This window comes from Myxocyprinus asiaticus, chromosome 43 (assembly GCF_019703515.2).
Source record: "Myxocyprinus asiaticus isolate MX2 ecotype Aquarium Trade chromosome 43, UBuf_Myxa_2, whole genome shotgun sequence".
In the NCBI taxonomy this organism is placed as follows: Eukaryota; Metazoa; Chordata; class Actinopteri; order Cypriniformes; family Catostomidae; genus Myxocyprinus; species Myxocyprinus asiaticus.
The window spans coordinates 3,375,423-3,393,133 of record NC_059386.1 but is presented as its reverse complement, the minus strand read 5'-3'; the positions used below and the strand labels follow the sequence as shown (position 1 = coordinate 3,393,133).

Below are 17,711 nucleotides of genomic sequence, written 5' to 3'. Positions count from 1 at the left end.
ATGGGGAGACTAGTTCTTTCAATTAGTCAAACTCACACTTAGACTTTTGGAAACATTTAATGTTACTTGAATTGGTGCTATTTTAGTGTATTTCTATCTTTATATTGTGGAAGGCTTTGTTTATTAAATGTTGTTCTGTTTTTTTTCCTAAGATGAAAATAAATGCATTTTGACAGGAAAAGAAGTGTATATGGTGTCAGATTTCAGCACTTACAAAATATGCGATTAATTGCGATTATCAACAAATATTTATGCAATTAATCGCAATTAAAAAAATAAAATATTATCGACTGATGGCACAAAAAACTATACAGTTCAGTGCAGAAGTTTGTATCTCCCTTGCAGAAGCTGCAAGATGTTTATCTTTTTTTGTATTATTATTAATTTTTGTTTTTTTACAGCATTTAGTACTGTACTGATGAAGCTTTTTTATTTTTTTTATATACATATTTACATCTATATATTCCACAAGGCAAAATAATAACTGAATTTACACAAATTATCCTGTTCAATAGTTGATATCCCATGGTTCTTAATATGGTGTTGCTTCCTCAATTATCAATGACTTTATCTTTTGTGATAGTTTTTGTGATAAATTAGTGTCTGCTTTGTCCTTAGCAGTGAAACTGCCCACAGTTCTTAAGAAAAATCTTCCAGGTACTGCAAGTTCTTTGGTTTTCCAGCATCTTCTGCACATTTGAGTTCTACCGAACAGTGGTTGTTGACATCCAGTTTTTTACTCTTATGACGATTGAGGGAGTCTCAACTATTACAAAAGTTGAATACATTAATTGACGCTCAAGAAGGCAACAGACTTAATTAAGAACCAAGGGGATATAAACTTCTGAACAGGATCATTCATGTGAATACAGTTATTATTTGGTCTTGTGGAATATGTATGTAAACATCTGTTATGTCATAGTTTAATCAGATTAGTACTAAATAAATAGCAAAATGCAATTTTTATGACCTGTTATTTTTTATTTTATTTATTTAAATGACAAACATCTTGGGGTTTCTGCAAGGGGGATGCAAATGCACGGCCTCAAGTAAACCATTTGTAGGTTGATTTCCCCGAAAAGTGTAAAGACTGCTTCACAGGGCCTGGGACAGCATTCCCGGTTGTCCCTCCCTGACGAAGGCCCTGGCTGGTGGATGTGTAGAAATTTGTGAGTGACTGGTGTTCCAATTCTGGGAAATCTGCTGAGAGTTGCATCTGACAAATGCATGGATGAATGCAGTCCAGTATTTTTAATACTTTCTCTCTCACTCTGTCTAATGTTTAGGCTTCTCAGGCCTGGAGAAAGAACAAAATGGATGAGTCCAAACATGAGATTCACTCTCAGGTGGATGCCATCACTGCAGGAACTGCATCCATGGTCAATCTGACCGCAGGTGACGTCTACATAACACTCATGAACACTTGATCTAGTCAGAAAAACAATGTTTTGGATGATCTTTTTTCTGGCTGTTTAAGCTGGTTTCAAAACTTTATTGCTCAGGGATGTCACATCTATGAACTGTTATGCTAAAATCTTGCCCTCTTCTGTCAGTCTTTCACACTCACTGATTAAGAAAGGAAAACATTTATCATCAACATATGAATAGGAGCACTGTGAACATAAAAAGCAATTGTAAAAGACTGAATTAGCATTTGATTCGATAAGTAGCTTTACCCTTTCAATTTGTATTTGCTCCTTCAGGGATTGCCATAGAAAACATACACTAGATTGCCAAAAGTATTCGCTCATCTGCCTTTAGACGCATATGAACTTAAGTGACATCCCATTCTTAATCCATAGGGTTTAATATGACGTCGGCCCACCCTTTGCAGCTATAACAGCTTCAACTCTTCTGGGAAGGCTTTCCACAAGGTTTAGGGGTGTGTTTATGGGAATTTTTGACCATTCTTCCAGAAGCGCATTTGTGAGGTCAGACACTGATGTTGGACGAGAAGGCCTGGCTCGCAGTCTTCGCTCTAATTCATCCCAAAGGTGCTCTATCGGGTTGAGGTCAGGACTCTGTGCAGGCCAGTCAAGTTCTTCCACACCAAACTCGCTCATCCATGTCTTTATGGACCTCGCTTTGTGCACTGGTGCGCAGTCATGTTGGAACAGGAAGGGGCCATCCCCAAACTGTTCCCACAAAGTTGGGAGCATGGAATTGTCCAAAATCTCTTGGTATGCTGAAGCATTCAGAGTTCCTTTCACTGGAACTAAGGGGCCAAGCCCAGCTCCTGAAAAACAACCCCACACCATAATCCCCCCTCCACCAAACTTCACAGTTGGCACAATGCAGTCAGACAAGTACCGTTCTCCTGGCAACCGCCAAACCCAGACTCGTCCATCAGATTGCCAGATGGAGAAGCGTGATTCGTCACTCCAGAGAACGCGTCTCCACTGCTCTAGAGTCCAGTGGCGGCGTGCTTTACACCACTGCATCCGACGCTTTGCATTGCACTTGGTGATGTATGGCTTGGATGCAGCTGCTCGGCCATGGAAACCCATACCATGAAGCTCTCTACGCACTGTTCTTGAGGTAATCTGAAGGCCACATGAACTTTGGAGGTCTGTAGCGATTGACTCTGCAGAAAGTTGGCAACCTCTGCGCACTATGCGCCTCAGCATCCGCTGACCCCGCTCTGTCATTTTACGTGGCCTACCACTTCGTGGCTGAGTTGCTGTCATTCCCAATCGCTTCCACTTTGTTATAATACCACTGACAGTTGACTGTGGAATATTTAGTAGCAAGGAAATTTCACGACTGGACTTGTTGCACAGGTGGCATCCTATCACAGTACCATGCTGGAATTCACTGAGCTCCTGAGAGCGGCCCATTCTTTCACAAATGTTTGTAGAAGCAGTCTGCATGCCTAGGTGCTTCATTTTATACACCTGTGGCCATGGAAGTGATTGGAACACCTGAATTCAATTATTTGGATGGGTGAGCGAATACTTTTGGCAATATAGTGTATGTTCATGCACAGAACAAGTGAGATTTGAAAGATTAAAAAAAAATGAAAACAAAGCACAGACTGTTCTGTTTCCACTTTCTTACTTTTCATTAGTCATTTAAGTGTAGGAAAACCACAACAAACTACACTGACTAGCCAAAACATTATGACCACCTGCCTAATATGCTGTTGGTCCTCCACGTGCCTCCAAAACAGTGCCGGCCCATCGAGGCATGGACTCTTCAAGACCCCTGAAGGTGTCCTGTGGTATCTGGCACCAAGACATTAGCAGCAGATCCTTCAAGTGCTGTAAGTTGCCAGGTGGACCTGCCGTGGATCAGACTTGTTGGTCCAGCACATCCCACAGATGCTCAATTGGATTGAGATCTGGGGAATTTGGAGGCCAGGGCAACACCTTGAACTCTTCATCATGTTCCTCAAACCATTCCCAAACAGTGTGTGCAGTGTGTCTGGTTGCATTATCCTGCTGAAAGAGGCCAAGTCAAGTCAACTCAACATTTATGTCTAGAGCACATTTAAAAGCAACAGAGTTGCACCAAAGTGCTGTACATTAAAATTTAAAACAATAAAAGAAAAAATCCAGGAGCAAATACGCAAGTGACAACATTATAAACAACATGCAGCATACAAAAATTTCCCAGCAGAACATCACACTCCCACCACTGGCTTTTCCCACAGTGCCTCCTGGTGCCATCACTTCCCCAGGTAAACGGCGCACACGTACATGGCCGTCCACATGATGTAAAAGAAAACGGGACTCATCAGACCAGGCGACCTTCTTCAACTGCTTCAAGGTCCAGTTCCGACGCTTGCATACCCATTGTAGGCACTTTCGACGGTGGACAGCGGTCATCATGGGCACTCAAAATGGTTTGCGGCTACGCAGCCCCATACACAGCAGCATGCAATGTATTCTGTGTTGTGACACATTCCTCCCGTAACATCATTAAAATTTCCTGTGACTTGTGCCACAGTAGACCTTCTGTCAGTTCAGCCTAGACCAGACGGAATAGCCTTCTTCGCCCTCACGCATCGATGACCTTTGGGCACCCAACACCCTATCGCTGGTTTGTGGTTTGTCCTTCTTCGGACCACTGTCAGTAGGTACTCACCACTGCTGCCCTGGAGCACCCCACAAGCCTTGCTGTTTCAGAGATGCTCAGACTCAGTCGTCTGGCCATAACAATTTGGCCCTTGTCAAAGTTACTCAGGTCTTTACACCTGCCCATTTCTCCTGCATTCAACATGTTGACTACGAGAACTGATTTTATGCTTACCATCTAATCTACCCAGACTTTGACATGTGGCCTTGTTAGGAGATGATCATTGTTATTTGCTTCACCTGTGAGTGTTCATAATGTTTTGGCTCTTTGTTGTAAATCACCATAGACAAAAATCAGCATTGGCAATATGTGGCTTTGGGTTTTGCAAAAGTTAGGATGAGATGTGAGCAGAACAATGGCTTGTCAGTTCTTCAGTGTGAGAAGAAGCTTATTGGTCACTGTCTAGGCCATGAGAGTCCATCCCACTGATCATTTCAAACATGATGGCTGTTGTCGGAGGGTCAGCAGGGTCATTAGCTGAGTTTACTAATCTGCCGAGAGACGCAGTCCCACCAAGAGCATCTGATTCTCCATTGAGTTTGTAAATGAAGCGTATGATTTAAAGTCAGCTAATAGGACACGCATTACTTTATATGTACAATAGCATTTTTGTGAAATTCGCAGTCTAGTCATATGACAAATGTGTTATCTTACTGACATTGTCTGTCAGGTGACCCAGCGGAGACGGATTACACTGCTGTGGGCTGTGCCGTCACCACCATCTCCTCTAATTTGACGGAGATGTCAAAGGGTGTGAAGCTGCTGGCGGCACTCATGGAGGATGAGGGAGGAAATGGCCAACAGCTACTAGGTGCTGCCAAGAACCTGGCGTGTGCCGTGTCAGACATGCTCAAGACTGCCCAACCCTCCAGCACTGAGGTGAGACTGCTAGACACAAAGTTTTATGATCAAATACTGCTGTAATATTGCACAGCTCTCAGCTTTTATTGTTAATATATATAAAAGGGTTAGTTCACCCAAAAATAAAAATTCTGTCAAACCCCTGTTACACCTGGTATTAAGATGTATTTTGGGTGTTCTGATCTGGTCAGAGCTAAATGCAGGTGTAAATGAGTCTGAAATTACTGAAACAACATTCGTTAGTCAAAAACTCGTGAGGTATAGACCTGAATGCACCCCGAACAGCAGCAAAATGCCACCCCTCACCTGTCAATCAACCGCTGTGCAAAACAAGAGTTTTCAATTTCGCCGGTTACTTGCGACTTTAAAAGGAAATAACCATCCGATCTGGAAAATTTTAAAAAGCAAATATAAATGCATGAGAACTTTTTCATTGTGTCTGATATCAACATGCAGTGACAGTGATGACAAGCACACACATCTGAAGGTACTCCACTAAAACAACTGAGAATGCTGCTCGAAGTATTGCGTTTGTGCTTAGATTAAAGTTCAGCTGCATCCGGGCGAAACAGTGATACCATTTTTTTTTTTTTTTTTTTTTTCGCTTTCTTTGTCTTTTCTGACCTTTTTGTGGTTTATCACTCATTTACACACTGACATAGTGATTGATATACTGTATAGTATGTTGTCATGAAATCAGACACACTCCCTCTCATTTGAGCGACCAGGTGTAAACAGACTAATAGACTAATAAAATAGTCTGTCAGTCTTATGGACTACTTTTATGATACTTATGATATATTGTTTTTTTGGAGCTCGACAAACGTGGTCAATATGAACTGTTGTTGTATGAAAAAGAGCTGTTTGAAGATTCTTCAGAAAGTCTACTTTTTGTATTCCATGGAAAAAATAACAGCAGTTATTAACGACATGGAGGTGAGAAAATAATGACAATTTTAGTTTTTTATCTATTCTTTTAATATGTAGTGGTTGACTGAAATGTTTTGTTTTTTTTTGTCCGATTGCAATATTTTGAGAGCTCAGTGGCTGATTGCCAATAATGATGATACGCAGGATATAATATACATACAGTATATGATTTAGTGCCATTTAATGATAGAAAATTAACTAAAAACAATTGAAAATGGAAATAGTTTATTATCCATTGACAAGGATTTCAGTAGATTTTGAAACTGACCCATAAGCGAATAACCACTGTTAATTGAGCATGCAGACACTGTTTTTGGCCAATGCCAGTAATATCAAAATGCCCAAATTTTGGCTAATTTATCAGTTATAATGGTCTGTCCTAGTAATATAAATGTGTGTATGTTTCTCAGCCACGTCAAAACCTCCTGCAGGCGGCAGGTAACGTGGGTCAGGCCAGCGGTGAACTCCTGCAGCAGATCGGAGAATCGGATGCAGATCAGCACTTCCAGGTGTGACACACACACACTCTCACACACTACTGTAACATACTGTCCCTGTTAATGATTAACCTGTGTTCTTATCAGTCTATAGGTACAGCAACTTTCACACACTCCAGACGGACTCACCAGTATAGTCATAGGCTGGTAATAATGAGCATTTAATATTCACCAGCCAATCAGTCTTTTATCAAACATAGTAATTTTTATAGATGATCACATTTTGACATAGATCTTAATCAATATCGGATAGTCACACTGAGCCTGGACTGAAAAAAATCACTTTCTTAATCATTAATTTTGTCTTGTTTTCCAGAAAAATAGTAAAATTGTGTAAGATTTGACTTAAAATTAATTATATATATACATATATATATATATATATATATATATATATATATATATATATATATATATATATATATATATATATATATATATATATCCCCTCTTTTCAGAGAATGCATCATTATTTAAGGTTTATTAATAGTTTTTTGCTTGTTTTAAATGTAAACATTGCTAAATTTAGCTAGGTCTATGCTCAACATGGAAAATAAATTTGGCAATGGGTTAAGAAAAATACACCTAAGAGATGTAGTAAGATAATATTCTCTGAAAACAGGTGTTAATATCTTTTTCTTTTTTTTTTCTTCTTTTTTTATTTTTTTTATTTATCTTTAGATATTTTTACAGCAAACCAAATAAAAAAATACTGATTAAGAATATGATTTTTTGCAGTCGTCTGTCCCATCCCATCCTTTGGTAATCAAAGAGTGTAAGTTCAAGGTGTGGTGATGGCCTCATGACTATATTTCCAGGCGTTCATTTCATTACTGTTTCTTTGCATGAAACTCTGACTAAGAAAAGTTTCACAATTTAATTATCTTTATTTAATCATAATTCACTCTCAAAGTTACGAAAATTGCATCTAATGCCCTTACAGTTGAAGGCTATGGGTTACATTAAAAATATACAATTATCACACTGTATCAAATGTATATACATCATACTTTTTTCTTTTTTTTGTAATTAAAATGTTTTTATTTTATTAAATCATACAATAACAATGAAATGCAATATATATATATATATATATATATGTATATAATCAACATTTAAACCCCACAACCCCACAAAATTGCTTGAAATAAGAGAGGGGGACATCTACAGGGAGAGATTGTAGCAGGTAGTTACATTTTGGAATACAATTAATTTTAATAACATTAACCTTCCCAATCATAGATAAATGTAATGAAGCCCACCTGCCCACATTGCTCGAAAACCTTTTTATTAAAGGGTCAAAATTAACAAGAACTAAATCAGACAAATTTGCTTGGAATAAAATCCCCAAATACTTAATACCCTGTTTGGGCCACTGGAAGGCGCCTGGCTGGAAAGCCGTTACTGGGCAGTACGCTGTCAGAGCCAAAGCTTCGGATTTAGACCAATTGACTTTGTATCCTGAGAACTTAGAAAAGGAATTAATAATTCTGTGGAGGCAAGGCATAGATCTAGTAGGTTCAGAGACAAATAATAAAATATCATCTGCGTAAAGCAGAAGCTTAAGCGCAACACCTCCCGCAACCACCCCTGGAAAATCATCCTCCTTTCTTATCGCGGCTGCTAATGGTTCCAGGGCAAGACAGAACAATAATGGGGAAAGAGGGCAACCCTGCTGGGTGCCCCTATCCAAAGTAAAATAATCTGAAATTAATCCATTTGTTTGTACCGGTGCAACAGGCTGTCTATAAAGTAATTTAATCCAACCAATAAATGTACTCCCAAACCCATACATTTCCAAAATCTTAAAAAGATAATCCCATTCTACCATATCAAACGCCTTTTCGGCGTCAAGTGAGATGGCAGCGACCGGAGACTGATCATTCACTACTGACCACATGATATTGATGAGATGCCTGATGTTATCAGAAGAGCTGCGGCCCCAAATAAACCCCACCTGATCTATATATATAAGAGATGTCATAACCTTACTTAATCGGTTAGCCAAAATTTCTAACAAAATTTTTACATCTAGTTGGATCAGGGAGATTGGATGGTAACTTTTACACTCGCTTGGATCTTTGTCCTTATTAAGAATCAGACTGATCCGGGCTTGTGTCATGGTTGGAGGAAGCTTTCCATTCTTTAATGATTCAGTATAAATTTCTAACAAAAGTGGAGCCAGTTCTGTAGCATAATATCTAAAATATTCTGCGGCAAAACCATCTGGCCCCGGAGCCTTGCCAGTAGGTAGGGACTTTATTACCTCGTCAAGCTCCTCCAAGGTTATCTCAGAATCAAGAGCGTTATTTTGCTCAGTCTTCAGTTTAGGAAGATCTAATGGTTCCACAAAGTTTCTAATATCTTCATCAGTAGACGAAGACGTGGAACTATAAAGATCAAGATAGAATTCTTTAAAGGCATTATTAATATCAATGGCTGAGGTAAAAATTTCACCACCAGCAGATTTCACTTAGGGAATGATAGAAAGAGACTCTCTCTGCTTTATGTATCTAGCCAAAAGCTTCCCTGCTTTGTCCCCCGACTCAAAATATGACTGTCTTGCCCTGAATAAACAAAACTCCACTTTCTGCGACAAAATAGTATTATATCTGTATTTCAATCGGGTCAATTCTCTGAGGCCATCAGATGACATATGGCGCTTCAGCTCTGCCTCTGCACTTTTAATATTTCCTTCCAACTCTACGAGTTCTTGTGCTTTGGATTTTTTGATGAATGAGGCATACTGTATGATCCGACCCCTAAGAACCGCCTTAAGTGCCTCCTAAGCCACGCCCACAGAGGATACTGAGGACCAGTTGGTCTCCATATAAACATTCAACATATAAACAGTCTTTAACATTTGTTGGAAATCAGGATTTTGCAAAAGGGATACATTAAGGCGCCAACTATATGATTTCTTTTTCTCTATATGTGGCATCACCTCTAAACTCACCAGGGCATGATCCGAGACTAAAATGTTTCCAATTGAGCAATCAACAGCAGATGAAATGAGGGATTTGGATATAAAAAAAAATAAAATCTATTCTAGAATAAATCTTATGGACTGATGAAAATGTTTTATAGTCTCTACCAGATGGGTTCAAAAGTCTCCAAATATCTGTAAGACCAAGATTTTTACACATGCTGTGAAGCGTCAATGTTGCTCTAGGGGGCTTACACACTTTTGCTTCACTATGATCAAGGACTGAATCCATCAAAAGATTAAAGTCTCCTCCCAAAATTATGTCATGAGGGGTGCCAGCGGCTTGCAACATCCCTTCAAGATCTATAAAAAAGCCCTGATCATCAGCGTTAGGTGTGTAAATATTAGCCAAAATCAGACTTTGCCCCTGAATTTCTGCTAAAACAATAATGACTCTCCCTAATTTATCATTAAACTGTTTGAGACATTTGAATTGTAAATGTATATTTACCAATATAATGACTCCCTTGCTCTTAATTGAGCCAACACTAAAGAAAACATGTCCACCCCATATCTTTCCATATTTTTCAGCTTCCTGCGGGGAACGATGCGTTTTTTGAAGAAACACTATATCATATTTCTTACGTTTAAGAAAAGAAGTAACCTTCCTTCTTTTTATGGGGTGCCCCAACCCATTCACATTCCATGTGGAGAGAGATAGTACACTCATATTAACATTTGACATTTTGATATAATAGAAAAAATAAATTGTGTGCCAAAGACAAAATTATGAAGACCACATTTCAACAGTAATGCAACAATAAAACCCTGAACTTCCCCCTGAACAAAACAAACAGAAAAAAGAAAAACGTGCGCATTAACCCCGCGCACGACAGCACCAACCGGTTTCAATCCCTTTAAACTCAAAGAGTCCATGTACGCCTACGAGAGCCCCCGCGACAACTTTGCCATCGGATTGCTCAATTATATAACATCAAATATTTTGTAAAACAAACCCCAGCCAATAGGCAGAATAAACACAAAGAATGTGTAGACTCGTTCACAGAACTGTCTCGAAGGTGTTCCTTCACAAAACAAATTCCAACCGATATAAAGCCGTTCAGTTTCCTCAGTCAGACAAACGAATCTTCAGTGAGCCAGCTGATAAGTGCAGCAGATGACTGTAACAAGTTCTTAGTTCGGGGGAATGGAGGAGTCAGGAGACAACGAAACAGGTTCAAGGTCAGTCCTTTTATTTGGAACCACACAATCGACGGTAACCATCGATAATAGAGAAAACGTAAATAAATGAAAACACTCTCAACATAAACACAATCTCTCTCTCTCTCTGGGTACGGGCTGTCCTGCTTGACAAACTCCTCTCTGATGCTTCGGCATCCTTTTAAGCCTTCCTCCGCTATCACTATAATGAGAGACAGGTGTTAGAAATAATTATGAGGCAGGTGACGAGCCTTACCGTTCTCCCTCTCCCGCAGACCGACACATGACCACGCCCCCCATGCCACATGCCCCCACTGCTGACTCAGGCCGGGGCAACATCCGGGATCATCCCCATCCCTGGAGAGATGTCAGCCACAACCATCTGCGCCCCCGGTCTGTGGATCACCTTGAACTTAAAGGGCTGGAGAGCCAGATACCAACGGGTGATCCATGCGTTAGTATCCTTCTTGCGGTGGAGCTGAACAGCCCACTTAATCGCAAGACACTCCTTCTCTATGGTACTATATTTTGTCTCCCTGAAGGAGAGCTTGCGACTAATAAACAGCATTGGCCGTTCCTCCCACCCCCTGCGAGAGCACCGTGCCCAGCCCCCTGTCAGATGCATCAGTCTGCAAAATAAAGGGGAGAGAGAAGTCAGGTGCATGTAAAAGCGGCCCCCCACACAGTGCGGATTTTACCTTAAGGAAGGCCTGTTGGCACGACTCTGTCCACTGGACTGGATCGGGAGCCACCTTTTTAGTAAGGTCAGTTAACGGGCTGGTGACATCAGAATAACTAGGCACAAATCTTCGGTAGTAGCCAGCCAGCCCCAAAAACTGCCTTACCCCCTTTTTGGTCTTGGGCGCCGGACAGGCTGCAATCGCTGCAGTTTTATCAACCTGTGGACGCACCTGTCCATGATACCTAACTTCCACCCGCCCAATTGCACACTTCTTCGGGTTGGCCGTGAGTCCCGCCTGTCTCAGCAACACATGACCACGCCCCCCATGCCACAATGACATAATCATTCCAATGTCCCACGAAAATACTCAACAAATCATACTCCAGCCAACAGGAGGCATAAGCACAAGGAACTGACAGATTCATCCATAACTGTCCCGAAGTAGTGTTATTTAACAAAACAAGCTCCGACCGCTAGGTGGGACCAGCACAAAAGGAAACAAAACATGCATCCCGGTTCCTCGGATGGTCAATAGTCAATTCACTCGGAGGCCGCATAAAAGTATATCCCATGATTTACACAGTCCGCCAACTTTATAAAAGACATCCTTTGTGTGGGCATGTAGATATTTTGCAGTCATCCGTAGTGTCTATTCTCAATCTGTTGATTTGACTGAAGTTTGAGACTTATGAATAGTACTGGCCATTCCTCCCCTCTCACCTCCTGCGAGAGCACCGCCCCAAGTCCCCTGTCGGATGCATCCATCTGCAAAATAAAGGGGATAGAGAAGTTATGAGCATGTAAAAGCGCAGACTTTACTTTTAGTAAAGCCTGTTGGCACGACTCCGTCTACTGGACTGGATCGGGGCCCCCTTTCTAGTAAAATCAGTCAATTGGCTGGTGACGTCAGAGTAACTAGGCACAAACTTTCGGTAGTAGCCAGCCAGCCCCAGAAAATGTCTTACCTCCTTTTTGGTCTTGGGCCTCGGGCAGGCTGCGATCGCTGCGGTTTTGTTAACCTGGACCTGCCTGTGATCCAAGTGGAACCCCAGATACCGAACTTCCACCCGCCCAATTGCGCACTTCTTCGGGTTGGCCGTGAGTCCCGCCCGTCATACATGTTAACTTTTTAATCATTTAATTTTCTCACTTATAGATAAATCTGTACGTTTGAAAGTACTGATATTTTATTCAAATGTGCAGCAGTTTCCATCATTCAGGGATTGTGTCTAATGATGTTAAATAAGCAACCTGTACTCAGAAAGCATGATGATGATAGATATTGTGTATTTGCAGGACATGTTGATGCAGTTGGCGAAGGCTGTGGCGAATGCGGCAGCAGCTCTTGTGTTGAAGGCCAAAAATGTGGCTCAGAAATCAGAAGATCCGGCCCAACAGAACCGCGTAATCGCTGCTGCCACCCAGTGCGCGCTCTCCACATCACAGCTGGTGGCTTGCACACGGGTGAGAGTTCACACATTATTTCATAGCATGGACACTGCACAACTAATAAAAAATAAATTACCTGGCCTTTATTATTATTATTATATATGCAATTATTAAATCACAAAAGGCTTCACAGTATTTTCTGTAATCTTCTACACATTTTCAAGCACGCATGGGACTCATGATACATCTCAGAGTGGTTCACAATAAGTGAATGCAAACTCCATTTCTTAAGGCTGGTATGCTGTAAATTCATGGTGCTTTTTGTTTATAATGTGCATTGAGAACGGCAAGCACTCCAGGTTCACTTAATTTTCTTAATAAATAGTCTGGAAATGACTGACTTCTGGTCTCGTCTGTCTGATGCAGTTGAAAGGCTACTTTGACTTATAAAAAGCACTCAAACATTTTGAGTTTGCTATTTACTAGAAGCATCTGCTAATGTAAGTCAAGTCAAGTCAAGCTTTATTATAAGCCCAAGGGGCAATTTTTGGTCCAGCATAACATATAATCAGAGTTGGGAGGGTTACTTTTGAAATGTGTTCCACTACAGATTACAGAATACATGCTATAAAGTGACATTTGTAATGTATTCCGTTAGATTACTCAAGGTCAGTAACGTATTCTAAATACTTTGGATTACTACTTCAGCACTGGAAGATTTTTTCACTTGTTTTGACTATAAAAACTCTGCCAGTACAGTAAGAAAAAATACACATGCTAAAAATACATTCTCTGATAAACCTAAATATCTTATGCAGTGTTGTCTCTAAAACAAGATAAATCTAATTGATCTTGTTTTAAGGATTTTTAGATATTTTTACAGGAAAACAATACAAAAATTATTATCAGGAATAATATTTTTGCCCTAATATTAAAGGTCTTAAAAAAATATGATCATGCCTGGTAACGTGCATGTAAAATGGCTCGAAATAGCATTTTAGCTTAACGTAAAGCTGACAATTTACACAAGGTTTATTTCTATTTCTTCTGCTCCAAACTTACTTCAAACTTACTTCTCTGTCTGCTCGTATGAATGTAACACATCATAAGAAAGTGTTTCACTGCTGTTCAAACGCTCTTTGGATCGCATCATTTATATGTATAAATGTTTTCCATCTGAAAGGACTAAATATTAAATGAAACAAATGACAATTAAATGCAAAGTAATCTCTTCAGTAATCAAAATACTTTTTGAATGTAACTGTATTCTGATTACCAATGATTTAAATTGTAACTGTAGTGGAATACAGTTACTTATATTTTGTATTTTAAATATGTAATCCTGTTACATGTATTCTGTTACTCCCCAACCCTGCATATAATACAAATACATTAAAACATTCAGTACATAAAATGACACTAACATCAAAACACAACATTCAAACACCTTACAAGCCAAGAATGGCTCTGGCTTTCTGTAAAACAAACCGTTCAAAAATCGTGGACCATGCCTCTCAGAAAAGAGATCTCAGAAGACCTACAATCAAGAATTGTAGCTTTGCATAAAGCTGTAAAGGTTTAAACATTTTCTCAAAGAGCTTAGATATTCATCTGTCCACAGTTAGACAAATTATCTATAAATGGAGACGATTTAGTACTGTGGCTACTCTCCCTGGAAGTGGTCGTCCAGCCAAGATGACTCAAAAGGCACACCGCAGAATGCGTAAAATGAGGCAAAAAAGAGTGACAGCTAAAGACTTAAAGGAGCAACTGGAACTGGTTAACATCTCTGTTCATGAGTCTACTATACTTCCACAAAGGAAGTCTATGCTTTCCATCAAAAACATTGCTGCGCACCTGAAGTTTTCCAAAGACCACCTTGACACTCCACAACGCTACTGGGAAAATGTTTTGTGGACTGTTGAAACCAAGGATTGAATTGTTTGGGACGAACACACATCACTACGTATGGCATAAAAAGGGCACACATACCAACATGAAAATGTCATCCCAACAGTGAAGTATGGTGGAGCATCATGATTTGGGGCTGCTAAAGGGCCTGGACCACTTGCCATCATCAAGGGAAAAATTAATTCCCAAGTTTGTCAAGATATCCTACAGGATAATGTCAGGGTGACTGTGCACTAGCTGAAGCTAAGTAGAAATTGGGTGAAACAGCAGGACAATGACCCTAAACATTGAAGTAAATCCACTACAGAATTGGTTAATAAAAAGAAAATCCACCTTTTGGAGTGGCCCAGTCAGAGCCCAGACCTTAACCCAATAGAGATACTGTGGAATGACCTCAAGAGAGCCGTTCACACCAGACATCCTAAGAATATGGCTGAGCTGAAGCAGTTCTGTAAGGAAGAATGGTCCAAAATTCCTTCTGAACGTTGTGCAGGTCTAATCCGCAGCTACCGGAAATGCTTAGTTGAGGTTATTGCTGCCGAAGGAGGATCGACCAGTTATTAATTCCAAGGCTTCCCTTACTTTTTCAAAAGCACTGTGAATGTTTAATGGAATTTGATCAACAAAGACACATTAGAGATTATAATTGTCTGTGTTGCTAGCTTAAGCACTTTGTGTTTGTCTATACTTGTGACATTCATGAAGATAGATCACATTTTATGACCAATTAATGCAGAAAACCAGCTAATTCCAAAGGATTCACATACTTTTCCTTGCCACTGTATGTAGCTCTACCACTAATTATTTTTGTGATGTTTTTCAGTGAGAAATGATTTGTTTATTTTCTGGATGCAGTGAAACTGCAGTGGAGCATTCATGGTTTTCAAACTGGGAGGCACACCTCCCCAAGGGGGCACCAGAGCATTTCAAGAGAGGTGCAGAGATTGATGATAAATTCACCAAGTAAAATCAAAAGATACATAAATACAGTCAAATGTATTGTGAAGATAATTGACAGTTAATAGCTTAATGTAACATAGTCCAGTTAAAAGACTAAAGCTCTATGGCATTATAAAACTGTTAAATGTCAAAAGCACATGCACATAATGCAAGAGCGCATCCATGTTCCTGTTGCGCGAGAATGAATCTCTCCACTCGCACCCAGATTTTCTTCGCTCTCGCACAAACAGTAATCGCAGCGAGCAGCACGTGCAGACTATTTATTAAGATATTAAGGGGCCACTATTTTTGCTGCTACAATTTAGCATACTGTACAATTTAAATGTAATGCAAAGAAACCAGGCTTTTGTGGACAGAGGAGATGTTTACAGCATTCTACCAGATTTTGAATGCGGACATTAAAAACAATTGAACAGACACAGACACTCAAAGGTCTTCCTTCAATTTTCCCGCCAAATAAGATGGAGGGTTTAACTGGATCACCTAAAGGCCTGTTCAGACCAAATCTGAAACAAACTACCGACGAAAGGTCTTATTCACACTAAGACCCAAATGAATAAAATGAAAACCAATTTCACACCTGTACAATGGGCTCTGCTGTTCAACAAACACATTTATGCTGCAAGCACTGCACGCGCCTTTCAGCATTCAGCTGTGAATGCATGAGATTAATATTTTTTATGTTGTTAAGGCATTTACCCAACTCCTTCATTATGTTCTTTCCATGTTTTTGCTTTTTCCATTCATTTTGAGAAATACAGAATCAATTGACCTCATTCCCATGTCTACTATGTCTGCTACAGGGTATTTTACTACAAGTGTACCAAACCCAATTGCTCTTTTTTTAAAGGAATAGTTCACCCAAAAATAATTTTCTCATCATTTACTCACCCTAATGCCATCTCAAACACATGTAACTTTGTGTTTTCTGCGGAACATAAATGAAGATATTTTAATGGAAATATGATGTGAATATATCCATACAATGCAGGTCAATGGGGTCCAACACTTCCAAGCTCCAAAAAAGACATAAAGGTTATCCATACGTCTGGAGTGGTTTGATCCATGTTTTCTGAAGCGATCCAATTGGTTTTGTTTGAGAACAGACCAAAATGTAATTCCTTTTTCGCTATAAATCTTGACATTTGCAGTGTCCTTGGTGTGATTATGACTTGACGCATACCCAGAGTGCTGCACATGTGCTTTGTGCATGTACATGTGCTGTACACACGCTCTGCGCATTACATCTTGGTCTGTTTCTCACCCAAAACTGATCGGATTTCTTCAGAAGAGATGGAGCCGTTACCTATATGCTGCTTTTGTCTTTTTTTGGAGCTTGAAAGTGTTGGACCCCTTTGACTTGCATTATATGCACAAAAACACCGCATCGCCAGCAAAAAATCTTCGTTTGTCTTCCGCAGAAGAAAGCAAGTCATACGAGTTTGAGACAGCATAAGGGTGAGTAAATCATGAGAGAATTATCATTTTTTGGTGTACCATTGCTTTAATAACAGGACTCAAATGTGAACACCATTGAAGAGCAATTATTGCAATTGGCAGCAGAGAGATCACATCAAATCGCAAGATTTATCAAAATAATCACAATATGATATTTTTAACAAATTGTGGAACCCTGATTTATAACAGACTCCCTGATGCAATCCACTGCTCATGTGTGTGTTGTAGGTTGTGGCCCCCACCATCAGCTCACCCGTGTGTCAGGAGCAGCTCATCGAGGCAGGAAAGCTGGTGGCTAAATCTGTGGAGGGCTGCATGGAGGCGTCACAGGGGGCAACAAATGACGAGCAGCTGCTCAGACAGGTGGGCGTGGCCGCCACAGGTGTCACTCAAGCTCTTAACGAACTGCTGCAGCATATTAAACAGTACGCCAGTGGAGGACAGCCTATTGGACGGCATGGAGAGGCTACCGACCGCATCCTGGACGTGACGGACAACATCTTCAGTTCCATGGGAGATGCAGGTACCAGGGGTGGTGGAAACTGGTGGTTAAAGATCTGGGCTGGTAACTGAAAGGTTGTAGGTTCAGACCTCACAAGAGTTGATCCATGAACTATTGTGTTGTGATTAAGAGACTCAATCCTGTAATGATCCTGTAATAAGTAAGCTGGCTGACTATGAAAGACCACAGTAGCTGTGTCACCCAGTGGTACCTGGCCCTACAGCCATAAAGTCTAAACTAAATGACAAATTTGTTACTGGTAATGGGAGGTCCTTAACACTCACATGCAGCACCTGT

The 17,711-nt window shown here is 40.3% G+C and overlaps 1 protein-coding gene across 3 annotated transcripts in view; it reads left to right on the top strand.

Annotated features, from left to right (window-relative positions):
- LOC127433270 (talin-1-like) overlaps positions 1 to 17,711 on the top strand; it is a 264,085-nt gene that overhangs the window by 130,240 nt on the left and 116,134 nt on the right. For all 3 annotated transcript variants that reach the window (XM_051684988.1, XM_051684989.1, XM_051684990.1), the window contains 5 exons: positions 1,287 to 1,395; positions 4,748 to 4,956; positions 6,279 to 6,377; positions 12,491 to 12,658; positions 17,141 to 17,435. In XM_051684988.1, coding sequence (XP_051540948.1) covers positions 1,287 to 1,395; positions 4,748 to 4,956; positions 6,279 to 6,377; positions 12,491 to 12,658; positions 17,141 to 17,435 — 880 coding nt within the window. The remainder of the gene's footprint in view (positions 1 to 1,286; positions 1,396 to 4,747; positions 4,957 to 6,278; positions 6,378 to 12,490; positions 12,659 to 17,140; positions 17,436 to 17,711) is intronic.